The sequence below is a fragment of the Coturnix japonica genome, chromosome 14 (assembly GCF_054131305.1).
Source record: "Coturnix japonica strain WE chromosome 14, WE-NBRP24, whole genome shotgun sequence".
Taxonomy (NCBI): domain Eukaryota; kingdom Metazoa; phylum Chordata; class Aves; order Galliformes; family Phasianidae; genus Coturnix; species Coturnix japonica.
In genome coordinates, this window is record NC_140676.1 from 1,160,028 (window position 1) to 1,174,431 (window position 14,404).

Here is a 14,404-nt window from a genome sequence, read left to right on the forward strand (position 1 = left end):
AGCAGTGCTAATACCCACTTGCAGTGTTTTCAGAATGCTGCTTGTGTGTACAAGCAATCACACATGAGCATGGCCAGAAGAAGCAACTTGTTAATTACAGAGAGACGACGCAAAAACCAATCTTCAAAGGATGCAAAACTCTTGACAGACTGAGCGATACAAGCAGAGGGAAGACATCCCAGCATCCAAGGTCCAAAGCCAGGCCCTGAGCCATGGGACACAGTCCCACCCCTGCTACCAGCTGGGAACAGGGCAAGATTATACGCCCATCATGTATTTATTTTGGCCACCTCACGTGCCACTGGAAAGCAAAACTAAGATTTGGTGGGGTTTCTTTTGGTCATTTCCTTGCTAAAGGGGAACGCAGGGGTGTCAACACTGCAGGGGCAGAAGCAGGGAGGAGGTGGGAGGATGCGTTCTCATCCCCTTGCCCAGGAGGAAAGTGGGGGCTGCAAACCGAACTGAAGCATCTTCTGGGAGGGAAATGAGAAATGTTTTTCTTCTTTGTGGTTTTCTCTGATCTCCCATATGTTTTCTCATATCTTTTTATACCCTTATCTATTATTTCTAGATCTACTTATCCTACAAACGATGCATGAAAATTTCAACAAAACAAATCAAAGGGAGCTAATTTAGCAGCCCCACGTCTAAGCGCTGGGCTCCCAGGCTCATCTGTGACAACACAAACTCCCTCATTCCTAAGGAGTTCATGTTTCTCATGGAAGAGATTTTGGAAGCCAGGAAATGAAGAGCACACAAAAGCCAGCAACCTCGTCCCAATTCAGATCTGCTGCTTTTAGGAGAGCCAAATAGACCCTGAGAGATAAACACGTTGTTTATTTTCAGGGTTCTGGAATTCAATTACAACTAGAAATATGCAAATATAGTTTTACATAAGAAAATCATTTTTATGGCAAAAAAAAAACATCCAACCACGCCTTGCAAATAGCTATTATTTAACAGAGGGAGGCAGAAAGATCTCCAGCTGACAACCGAGCAGATTAAAATAGAACTTATAATCTGATAAAGCTGGAACACGGCCAAGGCAGTTAATACAAAAATTCTTACAAAAGTTGCCAGAAACACATTTTTCCCCCCTCACAATTATAAATTATTAAGCTTTATAACCTTTTCTTTCACGCATTTTGAATGGCAGAGCTCTGAGGATTTACTTTGTAGGCCATTTTCAAGAGGTACCAAGCACAAATGCCTACTGGATATTTTTTGCTCCACATTCACATGATAATGTCAAGGAATGCCATGCATGGCGAGTAAAACTGCTTACAGGTCACGGGAGTTATTCAGACATTGGGAAAGGTACATGTTTGAACGTGGATAACAACCATCTTTCCAAGTAATTAAATGGATGTCAACAAGAAGAGCTTCAGACAAGCCACATGGAAACCCACTTCTCCTCCAGCAATTTTTGTTTTTGAGGAGGTGTTGGAGCCAACTATTCACTGCCGCTTAACTGACCCATATGAAAGTCCAGAGAAGGCAACGAGCAAAATGCATGTTCTCTTTTGAACACAGCTGACACTGCCCAGCAATTAGCACACCTGGGCTCTGCTGCCTAAAACACTGCAGTGCAGCATTTCTTCTTCAGTTTCTTCTTCTCATAGCAATTCACCACTAGCACAACCTCCTGAATTATGTGTTCTTCACTCCAGTACTGATCCAAACAGCAGAGGGGATCAGGGTGCATTGAGAGTGCCCCGATTATGCCTTTCTTGTTGCATTTATATTGACTGTTTCACACAAGTAATGAGTTTTCAAAGTTGGAGCAAAAACCATCTTAATACTTCAGAGTACCACTCACGGGACTGAAACACTTAGAATTCTACCTAAACATTTATATTAAAAGGATAATGAGCATAGCTAATAATTATGGCACGTAGAAAACGTTTCCTACTGGATCTAGTCTATTTAGAAAGAAGTCCATAGCATTAGAGTGAAAGAAGGCAGCTCGAGTGGCTGCGTTTTCTACAGCTCTAAAAATATTCTGTTCCACCTCACCAGTACCCAGGGCTAAAAATAGCCACACAATCTTTCTGCAGTAAAATACCTCTTGCTGCCTCGAGAAAAAGCTGCTCTAAGTTTCCATTCAAAACCAGACACCTTCAGACCTTTAATGAACCTCAGGTCATCACGCTGTCGGCGCGGGGATGCTTCCCGATGCAACAGCAGCCGGCCATCGTGCTGTCAGCGTGCTGAGGTTAATGCTCACCCAGCTGATTACATAGGGAACACACTATTTGCTAATGCAGAAACACACTCGGACTAAAATTAAGCTTACGTTTTATACTCTACCTTAGCTGAAGACAAGAAAAGCCATCAGCAAATTGGCCTTTGACCAGTCATTTGCAATAGTAGCGTGTTTATTGCTGAAAGCAGGAATAGTTAAGCAAGAGGATCAGGACTACAGCAAATTTTTGCTCGGTGCTGGAAGCCGAACAAGAGGTGTTAATTGGGCATTCACTGAGCTAATAGTCATCATCTTCATCAGTTACATTTGTCAAAATATTGACCGGTAAAACCTAAACACTACAGAAGATGTCAACCCAACACGTAAATATTTATGCGCCTTCCCTAAACACATCAGATACTTCATTTTGTAGCAAGACAGACATTTTGCTGCTTTATTCTTTTCAGCTACAGAAGGCATTGTATCAGTTTATGCTCAGTCTCCTCTCAAGTAGCACCACTGAAAATGTAATTCGCCGGCTCCAAGCTAAGATGAAAATTGCTGCATTCAGATTAAGGCACAGAAAACATTTACCTTTTATAAAGGTAAAATTCAGACAGGCTTTGAATCACACTCATTGCAGTGGAAGCCGGGGAGCTTGTAACACACAGCCCAAATCCCCTCACACCAATCCAGAAAGGGGCTCATTTACATGTTTAGTGCTTTTAATAAAGCAGAAATCAGGCTGCTGCATGGGACAGGAACGAGGAGAGGCTATTCCTTGCCTGGGGGATCTGCAGCATCTCAGGATACATCACTGCCCTTTTAAAAGCACCACAATTTATGAAGCTCCTGAGTAATACAAGCATTTAGACACAAACACTTCCCTTCTATTAACCACAGCCCTTTAGCACCAAGTCCCTGCCACCAGCCAGGGCTGAGCAGCAAGGCTGTGAATCCAGCACTCTCCTCAGCTCCTGCTGTCCACTATCCACAGCCATCCTATGCCCAGAGCCACATGCAGCCTGGCTCAGATCACCCTTAGGGACGAGGTGTGCACAGCTTCCCTGTTTCCCCATCTTCACTGAGACAAGCATCCAACCTAAACCTCCTGCTGATGATCACAGCCAAGTCAACCCCAGCTGAAGAAGGACCCTGGGCCAGACACCAGGGAGCACATCCAAGGCCTTCAGAAGGATGTATTTTTGTAATGACACAAGTCATTCACCCCCTGACAGCAGTGTCCAGCTCCTTGTCCACTCCCACGGGTTACAACTGCACTCGAGAACACGTGGCATTACTGTGAGATGGCAGTACTGAGTTCTTACGCTTAAAACCCATGAAAAACTGACCTCAGGTTCTGGTCACTCTGCTGCATTTCTCTCTTCAGATCATTTCCAGATTCCACTTGGCTTAAGTCACTGCTTTTAATAGTTAAGCTCTCTTTACTCCCCTGCCTTTCCCACTCCCAATGGAGCTACGCCGATTGCTTCTGAGCATTATTTGAAACAGTGCCTAAACATACATGTACAAAAATAGCCTGGAAATACTCCAAAGGCTACAATTAATTCATAAATACCACTTATTTTATAGCACTTCATTATATACTGTATGAAAAGAATAGATCAGCTGGAACCTCCATGCAATTGGACAGACACTTAGACATGATTACTTTTAACCAGCCATGTATTACAGCATCTCTGAGCAATGCATACTTCTGCAGACCTTCAAGGCCAATCCAGTGCTGACCACCATCAGAACTCTCCCCTTCCCATCCTACCTCTCACCACTGCTCTTGCTGGGCTCACAGATCTCCTCTGCAGACCTCTTCCATCATTTTGCTAAAGGGAAGGAACATCACTGGAACCTCCGCACCCTGTTTGAGTCCATTGACTTACACACCTAAATACGGACCCCAGAACTCACCTTCTGCCACTCAGGCTGGAATAACTTAGCTTCTGCCCCTAAGAGCACCAGCAGCAGTGAAGCACTCCAAGCAAGCTGCCAGCACCACCTATCCCAATTCTAATGTATTTTTGGTCTCAGCAAGACAGCATTGAGTTTTATAATCCTAATAAGAAAGGCAAAAAATACGTTCAATGTTTATGATCAGATAAGAGCCCCTACCAGGTTCTCTCCTACAATTAGAGCAACCCACATCACCTTCTTCAGAAAGTCATCACAAAGGGAGATGAAAGCAGCTCTAAGATTCCAAGTTAACGAAGCTGTTCAAGACACAGAAGCTGGAAATGCTGCTGGGAAGTGACACCCATGTCTTAGCTGCAAGTGGAAACCTTAAAAATACATATGTCAGTAGCACAGCTTCCTCTCACGATACCTGAGCAACACATCCGAGCCTCAAAGCACCTCAGTGGGACGCCACCCCAAGGTTTATTCATTGAATATTAATGGATTACTCAGACTTTGAATCAACAGTGTGGTTTGCCATAATTCCTTCCACTAAAAGCTTTAATTATCAAAAAGATATCCTAATTTGATCTCGGGAAGTAAAGCAGCTTCCTAGGTCCATCCACATTAGAGCTGTAGTGTCAGAAAGCACCCACATCCCACAGGGGACTGGGATTGGGGTGGTCTCAGCTCAGTGTGAGGAGCCAATGCTCACCTGCAGAGGTGAACAGTAAGCAATTACACTCCCCCTCTTGCAGTAACAAAAGCTGCACAGCTGTGCAGAAGTCAAAAACTTTAAGAGAAACTACGAAAAGAAGCTTCAGATATGAACCTGAAAACACCACATGCAAATAAAACCGGAGCCCAAAAAAGAAACCTCAGTGTGCCGCAGCTCTGGCTCTGCTGCAGCACACAAACAAGAGTTCAGATTCCAGCTCCTCCTTGCGCAACCCAAAGCTGCAGAGCCGGAAGTCGGAGAGCGCAGCCCGGGCTGAGAATGCAGTGTTATGCTGAACTTCCTCCCACAAAGAACATTTGAAAAAATAACAAACACAGAAGACAGTAAAAGCGTGACTTTCATATAAACCATGATTCTGATTGCACAGAGCAGCAGATCAGCCTGCTGATATATGGAAGGGTGAAACGTTTGCCAAACAAAACCCTTCTAGTTTCCAACCTAGATTTCTAGCTGCTTTGATTTGTTTAATTGTTTAATAGCTGTAACTTGAACTACAGCCACAGTAAAGATTTTGGTCAGACCAGATGCGAGCTCTGCCTTCAGGAATGCTCCGTGTCCAAATAACCACGGTCAATCACACGTGAAAGAAGTTTCAATGTAAATGCAATTCAAGAGTGTGACTGCCAGACAGTGAGCACCAAGTCAGGGCAGGCAGCAGGGCAGAAACTGGACCTCCTGGAGAAACCCTGTTATATCAATGAAGAAAATCCACCAGGACCAACACAAACCTGAGCGGAGCCACAGAAGCTCCTTCTGCCCAACACAGCCAGTCCCCAGGTGCTGGCAGGCAGGAGATGGTGCTTTGTGGGTATGATGCCCAGAACACCTCATTGTTGCCTCCTTCCAGAAGGCTGAGTGGGCCAAAACTCCCATTTCCATGGGCCAAAACTCCCATTTCCATGGCTCAGTGCTTTAAACATCTCTTAGCATGGAAACAGAGCAAACAAATCTCAGGACCGTCACCCACACCGAGGTCAGACAGCTCCATAAAAACAGAATGGCACAGCCCATAACCTCCTTAATCCTTCAGATTGAAAAGAAAAAGTTAATCTTCCACTACACGCAGGTAAACAAAGACCCGTAGCCTAGTTACAATGTTTTTTGGAACAACTACATAGCTAAAGCAATTAGGGATGACATATGCTGTAACAAGAAGTATTTTTAAGATGTTGTTTTACAACCTAACGTCCCCTCCATAATAAGCTGGCAGAATTTGGGTACTCGTTACTCATCTCATAGTAAACATTTTACCACACAAGAGATCTTATCAGTGTGATAGAAGTTACTTTTACAAAAAGGGCCCTATTCTTGAAAAACAACCAATTAGTCGTATATGTACACCCAGCAAAGGCTGAAAATAAAATTAAGTGAAAGCTGTAGCTTTTCTTCAGAAACTAACAAGCAAGATTCTCTAATTTGAAGGAATTCCTATTAAAAAAGTCAAAATAATAAGCAGTTTTCATACATTCATCAAGGCCAAATGGGATCTCCTTCTCCAAAATGTCTTCATATAATCACATGAAATGGCTGTTCAGCACAAGGCAGAGCACTCACACTCCTCATTAGTGCTGCAAAAGCTCAGGGTACACATCCATCCACCACTATGCACCTTCAGAACAAGCAATGAGTATTCTGAATTGGCTCATACGCAACAATATCCAATGCAGGCTCTTTCTCAGTGTTGCGAGGATGATGACTAACAAAAGATGGATAAATTCCACAGCTCTGCTGCCATTTGGAGAGATGTGTTCCTTTCAGCTAAACAAGGCCACTGGCAGCCTTCAGGGACCACAGAAATGCTGTCACCTCCAGCAGCCCAAGCAGCAGCACCAGCCACAAGGCTCCAAAAAGCCACGTGGGAGTTACGTAGTTGGAACACTTGGAAGCAAAACAAGGCACCTTAGTGAGCAGATGCAGGAGCTGTCCCACCACCACCTGGATCTAGGAGCTACTCTCAGCTGTTCAGAGACAAGCAGGTTGAAGTAGCATGGGCTGTGCTTACACGTTCAACTTGTTAGGCAGCTCTGTGAGCATCCTACTCACTGCTGGAGGTTTTATGGGTTGCTGCAGAGAAAACAGAAATAGCCAACTGCCTTCTAACCTTAGTTTGTCACAGCCATTTCAGCCAGCCATGCTAAAGATGAGACCCTCAGTACCTGCTGCTGGTGAGGAGGAGGGGGATCGATAAAGCACTAAGTTCTCTTCCCTGTTGTGAATGAATCCTGCCCAGCTGTCAGCATGCAGACTTTACTGCAGTTCAGAGCTACACTTTGAGGAAGCAAGTATAAGAAGGTAACATCCATTTCCTGCTTTTGTTCTCGACATTAAAAATAATAGTTAGCAAATTTAATTTCCTTATCTGTTATTCACATTAGCTTGCATACTGCCTACCTACATGGAATATTTGGGTACAAAATGCGGACTCAGGTGCCCTTCTGTGTGACTCCCTTCCCCCAAGCTTTGTCAAATTATCATTTTCCAAATTAATAATTACTTCTTGCTGGCACCAAAGACTACTACAGGCAATCCTTCAAGCATTGAATAGGGAAAGACCAGGGGAGAATCAGATCCAAAGATGCGGTCCATTGAATTTCTATGTAATGAATTCTTTCAGAAGAATCCAAAAAGCCTCAAACCAATGGAGTCTGCACTCAATGCTGCGTCCTTTTACCATTCTGACAGGTTTGATTTTAAGGACACTCATTCAAAACTCTCCAGCAGCTCATCTCTTAGTCCTCACGGTGCAAGGAAATGAAGGAAAATCAAAGTTTCTTATAAGCATCCCATAATGATTCTGTCAGGAAAAAGCAAGCAGGAGATCCCAAAATACTGGCCAAATGACAAAGAGAAGTTTTGAAGGTTCCCAGCATGCATCCCCCATTTGAAAACAAAACATGAGAGCCTAGAAATTTGATATTTGAGGAAAGCCACGTATTGCTGCAGTGAAAAGAATGTCCAAACCATTTAGGACAGGTATTAAAAATTAAAAATCACTTGAAACTCTTTTCCATTTGAGTATTTGTAAATGTACAAATGGAGAAAATGAAACATAGAGGCTCTGAGTTGTTTTGCCCTGGATATGGCCCCGGGCACCCTGCTCTGTGTACCCCTACCTGGGTAAGGGTTGGACCAGGAGGACCCAGAGGTCCCTTCCTACCTCAACCATCCCGCAGTTCTCCAATAGTGCACAGAAGTGCACATCCCTGGTTATTAATCCAATCGTTGTTTTTCTCCAATCAACAGATACTAACATATCTACTACTTTAAAACATCCTCAGGACATGCAGAGTTGGCAACCTCACAATCCGCAGAAGCATTGCTTTCCACTACAAAAGGAAACAAACATTTCTTACACGCATCGACATTGAAACATTCTTCCCAAAAAGCACAGGAAGAAACAGCTTTTTAACAGTACTGCCTCAGATAAACAGCACAGGATGCACATGCTAAACAAAAGCCCGGAACAAGCCCTTACACCAACTGAAAGGAGCAGAGATTACTTCAACTGTTTGGTTGGAGCTTCACCCACTCGCATTTTCTTACCCTGGCACTCAGTGTCCACAAAGGGGAAAAAACATTTTACTGTACATGAACTCCTCAAGCAATAAGAAATGACAGAGCGTGAATTACCATCTCCTAATTCAGGGCTGGTTTGTCAGGCACAGCACTGACAAAAGTGTTCATACCACATCTAGGAATAAAAGCAAACCGTAACTCCTGCATTGGAATGTCTTACTGAAATTACAGTATTATTTTTAAGTATTCACAACGTAGAAGTGATGAGACACATTCTGAGCACCTAATTGTCCTGTACCACCAGCACTGCTGGGAACGCTTATCAGTCTATCACACTTCAGACTAGAGCTAAAAAGATACCGTATACCTTAGAAAAGAATACCTGAACCAGAATCTGAGCTTATCAAAAGCTGAGGACTTTTTTCTCACAAAGTCTGAGATTAAACAGCTAAAACAAAATACACATCAGTGTGCAACGTGCTGCAGAAGCCTGCAGACAACCACCACTCACTCACACAGCACTGCTGTCAGCCCTGCGGCACTGCAGGCTACAAACATGCACTACCTGCTCACTTTTGCTTACAAGGCATCTCTTCGGAAAGGACAATCTTCTCAATCTTCTCACCCCTCACCACCTCCCATCTCTCTCCCTCACATCTCCTCCTCCTACTGGCTCTTTTTGCTGTGAGTCTCCACCAGGATTTCAAGACAGCACAAGGTTCCAACACACAAGCAGCCTCTCCAAGAATCAATAAGTCTATTGCAATGAAGCAGTATTAAAAGTTAGTCGTGTTCACAAACGCAGAGGCAGAAAAAACCCACATCGTTATATAACACTCTGTAAGCATCATCTGGTGCTCAGCAGCTACCCAACTGATTTATACCTTGGTACTAAAACCATCAAAGACCCAAAAGCTGAAGAACCACAAGTCTTCCCAGACATGGATGTTCAGCCCATAAGGGATCACGACAAACAGCACAGTATTCACTCCCAGCAGAGATGAGAAGACCTTTGTGGGCCTTACGAACTCCAGGATGTTGGAATATTCCTTTATTAATGTTTTCAAGGGGGGGTTGTTGTTGTTTTTGTTTTAAACAGTTGTGGAGTTTGTTTGCTTTTTTGAAGTTCCTTTTTCTAAGGTTCAATTGTCTCTTTTCAAACTCACCCCTCAAACATAACGGAACTTTGAACCATATTTAATGGCTCAGCTAAAGCAACTAATGAGCATTACGTAACATGCCTCTCCGCATAGAACAATCTGTTCCCAAAGTTGCCAAAAATAGCAATTCTCTAAACACTGCTGTGATGCAATATTTAACCAGTTACTGCATTAGCAGCTTAATTCATCCATTACTATTAAAAAGTCCATCTTCAACCATTACTACAACACGTGCTTTGCAAGCTTACCTAGGCTGGTAGGTTTTATCAGCTCATCCAACAAGTCATAAAAAGGTAACTTCTGAAGTTTGATGTCGGGATGGACAGGGTGGAGCGCAGATGTGAGGTGGGGGAGTTCCAGTTCATGTTTAGGTCCCAGAAGCGAAACGGGGAGCAACGGTGACGTGGCGGGATGGCCATCGTAACTGAGCTGTGGAATGGTAGATGGAGACAAAGTTGCTGGCATGGAGCTTGAGTGTACGCTGGAGAGAGATAAGTCTGCGGGCGTCATGATTTTCTGGGGGAACCTTCGCCTATAGAGTTCTTTGATTTTCATTTGTACGGCAGGACTGCAGCCAGCCTTTAACAAATGCAGTGCTTTCGTGAGAAGTTCGTGTTTCCGTCCGTGCTTGTTCCTCCCTGCGTAGCCCAGAAGTACTTGCAGCTCAGAAACTCTAAGGCTCATAACCATTTGCTTAAAAGAAACAAAAAACAAGAATTAGTATTCGAGTTTCATCATCTTAAGCACTAACATTAGAATGAAGCTCAATCTTGTTAAGCAGAACATTCTTCAAGGCACATGACCGCTGCTCTTCTCCCATTAATGACCTGAAATATAATGAGAACAGGACCAGATAGGTGCATCTACTTCGAGAGTCTGTAACGAGCAATTTATAAAGGGATTTCCACTTGCCATAGGCAATTCAGGATAGCAACACCGGGGAGAAACTGAGACAAGGACAGCTTGTCAGAACAAGAAATAACGTTGGGACGCATAACTATTTTCTAATCAGTATTCTGCCAACATCTACAACATTAACAACTTTTCTGACTCGCAGCGAGAGGAATTAGAAGTCACACACTGCCAATATCCAAGTCTCCACTACTTGCACTTGAAAGCTGTGTCAGCTCTTAACTCCAGGGCCCTACTTCACTTTTAAGTCCCTCTCTCACTTTAGCCATGCAGCTTAACTATTCCACGCAGGTTCAAAGGAAAGGAGAGAAATGACTGATGCTTAAGGAAACTGAAAGAGGGCAATTATAATTTGAGTTACCGAACCCAACACGATCATTACCGAGTTAAAGGAAACTTCTTGAGCTTCAATTTTCTCACTTATCCTCAATCTGTTCTCTCATCAGAGCTGCACGTTCTGTTTTGGTTCACGGAGCCCAGCGTGCCTTCTATCAAACTGCAACTCTATTTAAGCAGTTTTTCACCGTCCCCCCAATAGTTAATGAATCAGACCAGCAGGACTTCTAAACTGTTTCACTTCTCCAGGAACTGAGAAATGCACTAAGCAAAGCAGAGCAACCAGCAATCGCCTGCGCACACCAAGTGCTTCCCCACTTGGAGAAGTACTTCAGGGAGCAGCCAGAAAGTCAACTTATGAGTCTGCATTGTATTTCAGAACTTCTTTCAGTGCTTGTCAGTGGCTTATTCACTATAACACAGCCCATGACACAAACTGAAACAATAACTGCAGAATGGTGGATTTGCAAGAAATTTCATGAAAGCAAAATGCCTAAAACCTATCGCTACCAGCAGCTACTTGGATCTCCCATACGAAGAACAGGGGTGTCTTGGAAGAACGAGGCATTTCAGTTGCACTCTGAGGCACTGACAGCTGAAAGGAAAGTGAAACAGATCTGAAACATGTGAAAGAATGCTGTAATGCTCAACAAACATTTCTTCAACAGAACGAGGAGTTACAGCTGAAGGGCTCTGTCTGTGACCATCACCATTTCAGAACACCACTTCCTCAGCAGCAGTCTCTCAGTGTCACTGTCTTCTTGCTCTGCTAGAAACTTGCAGGCCCAGCTTGCAAAAATAAATAAAAACTGCAGAGGAATAAGAACTAATTGAGCTAAATGAGAAACTCCTGCTAAATTTTGGATGCTCTCCATCTCTCAACTTATGGAGAAGTTAGAAATAAGCACACAGACAGCGGGGCCCATCGTGCAGCCAGACTCCTCAACCAAAACAAATCAAATTCCTCACATTTTCCCCACCCTGAAACATTCCTTAAAAAGAAGGACACAAAAATCGCTGTTTGCAACATTAAGGGCACTAGAAGATGCACCAATGGGAAACAGGCAATGAAGGAATGGCACCAGGAGTTTGGAGCAGGGAGCTGCCCCTACCTCTGACTCTTTATCCATATGATATGATATGATTTAACTGGGATATGATTTAACTGGGAAGTATTGGTGATGGTTGGACTGGATGATCTTCTAGGTCTTTTTCAACCTTGATAATTCTGTGATATGAAGTGTTTGCTTAGTTCTTCCTAATGCTGTGAAGCCCTTGACAGAGCTCAGAAGGTAACTCTAATCTATAAACACCCATCTGACATTTCCTGCTCAACAGCACAACACAAGCACGTGCTCCTGCACGGAAGCTGCGTGAGTCACGAGGGCTGCCTGCCTGGCAGCATTCACTCCACCACCCATCAGCCCTCCCCCAACGCTTGGGTGCCACTTCCCTGCCTCACTGCAGGTCACCCCACGGCACACGTTGGGCAGGAGGCCCACAGAAGCACTGCATGAGGCCACCGCTTTCCCACCTCCCAGTTGCTCGTTTCCAAATCTGGGCTGCAGCACTGGCAGCCAGATGGCAGGAACGCAGCCATTCGATCCCGCTCTCACTGCACCACTGCTGCTGGCTGAGGAAACAAGGACGTGTCTTTCCCAGACCTACTTCAGGTAACCAGTATGGTCTGAAAGAAACAGCTTAAGGATGCTACAGCAAACCATGAGTATCATCCTACGGCATCCACCAGCTTCTCTTCTACATCTGTTTATTAGAAAGGACGTTCTACCCACAGCTCTTTTTCAAGAGCTGCTACATTTCTAAAGGCTGTATCTACATATCAGGTACGAAAACTGTTCAGGTTACCCAAACAAAACATCCGGATACAACCCGAGACATCCACTGTAGGGCTATGAAGCAAAAAGCAACAGGCCGCTTAGTGCACACTGCAGTGTCAGTGCGTGCCCTGCAGCTCCTCACCCAGTACAACATCTCCATCAGCAAACATGCCACTTAGGAGAAGTGCACCCATGTCACAAAACAGAACCCTCTTGTTTCACAAATGCTATTTAGGCAGAATAACCACTTTCCCATGAACCTTAACTTCTAGGGAGCAAATGTGTATGCAACTAACAGAGCCATCAACATGAAATGCCATTTACTGCGATTTCTGTCCAAAACAAAACAGCAGAGAGAAGTCTTGACAGAATCTTTGTTTTCTGCTCCCTCCTCTGCTTGGTTGGGGGAAGGACTTACCTAGGAGGAAAGACACCTTGACCTGAGAGCTAAAAGCAAGCATCAGTAAGCTGGGTTTTTTTATTACCTTTCTTTTAATTAAATTAAGCAGCATCAGCAGGGAAGCACAACATTAAGAACCAGTCACAAACAGCTGTTGAAAGATGCTGTCTACAAAGCAGAGCCCAACCACCCTCAGCAGCAGCACGAGGAGCCCCAAAGCATACGATGCCTTCTACAGAGGGTTACTGCTCCAGCAATCAGCCCAGGATCTATCTGGAGAATTTAACAAGTTATTTCCGGATGCCCGTGATAACTAGAAGCTGTGAACAAGCTCCAAAACACATCCAAGAGATCTGCCAGGACAACAGGCAGCGTTTGGCTGGGTACCACACCACACGGCGTGCCTTGAGCTAGGAACAGGTCCTCCTTAGCTCCCCAACCATCAACATGAATGCTGAAAGGGGGGGAAAAAATAGAACATATCACCCTAGTCTGATGATGAGAGAAGAAGAACAAAGATTCCAACTCTTTTTCCCAAATAAAAGCAACTAGGAAGCATTAGATTAGTATGGAAATGCTCTTGGAATTAATCTCAGTATGCCTCCGCCATCCAGCTGTAAAAATAGAGGAGAGTTCCTGCATGCTACAAGCGGCCTGTTTAACCCCATATAAATCTTCTGGAAAAGAAAGAGCTACACAAGCCCTCAGCACACACTGAGCTCTTGGGTTTCTACACACCTACAGCTTGTGAAAATGACAGATCCTAAAAGATAGGAATACTTGTACCCCTGTGAAGGCACGTCCCTGGGTCCTAAATTCTATCTGCAAGACTTACACAAGGAAACTCAACTGCATCAAATGAAACCAGTCTACCGAGAACCTACAGGAGGGAGTGAAACGGCCAATTCATGGGAGCTGAAGCCTCCACGACTTCCTGCATTTGTCCAACGCAACCAAAATACTAAAAGGTTGAAGTCACAGTAATTCAAAAGGGAAGAGAGGCAAAAGCACAGAAGAATGGTCATAAATATGCAACGTGCCGCAACCTTTAAGGAGGCAATTGGTTTTCATAATGAGAAACTCAGCTGTCTCCCGGTGTGATACGTACACTGCTTTGGCAAGCAGGGCAGCTCTAAAAGAATAGGTACAAACCAATGGCAGGTACACTATTATTTGCCTTTTATTGCACACACAAGGGGATTGGGTTTCTTTGGTTTAAGAGATACTCTATGTTTGCTCAGTTTATCTGTGCTGATAAAGAACATTTCACAGCTGTATGACCAGAACTACATAATCACCTCCCTGGCATTAAAAACAATTCTAGTCCACAAAAAATAATACATCAAAATGACATTGACTACAAACACCAAAAGCAGCCTGGGCTGACCTACTGTTAGCATCTCTGTGCTT

At 44.1% G+C, this 14,404-nt stretch overlaps 1 protein-coding gene across 5 annotated transcripts in view; it reads right to left on the minus strand.

Moving 5' to 3' along the window:
• The window catches only part of PIAS1 (protein inhibitor of activated STAT 1), a 51,245-nt gene that overhangs the window by 21,902 nt on the left and 14,939 nt on the right, over positions 1–14,404 (minus strand). For 4 of the 5 annotated variants that reach the window (XM_085515192.1, XM_015873384.2, XM_015873383.3 and 1 more), the window contains exon 2: positions 9,757–10,201. The exons of the other annotated variant lie outside the window; for it this stretch is intronic. In XM_085515192.1, coding sequence (XP_085371318.1) covers positions 9,757–10,201 — 445 coding nt within the window. The remainder of the gene's footprint in view (positions 1–9,756; positions 10,202–14,404) is intronic. 5 annotated transcript variants of the gene reach the window in all.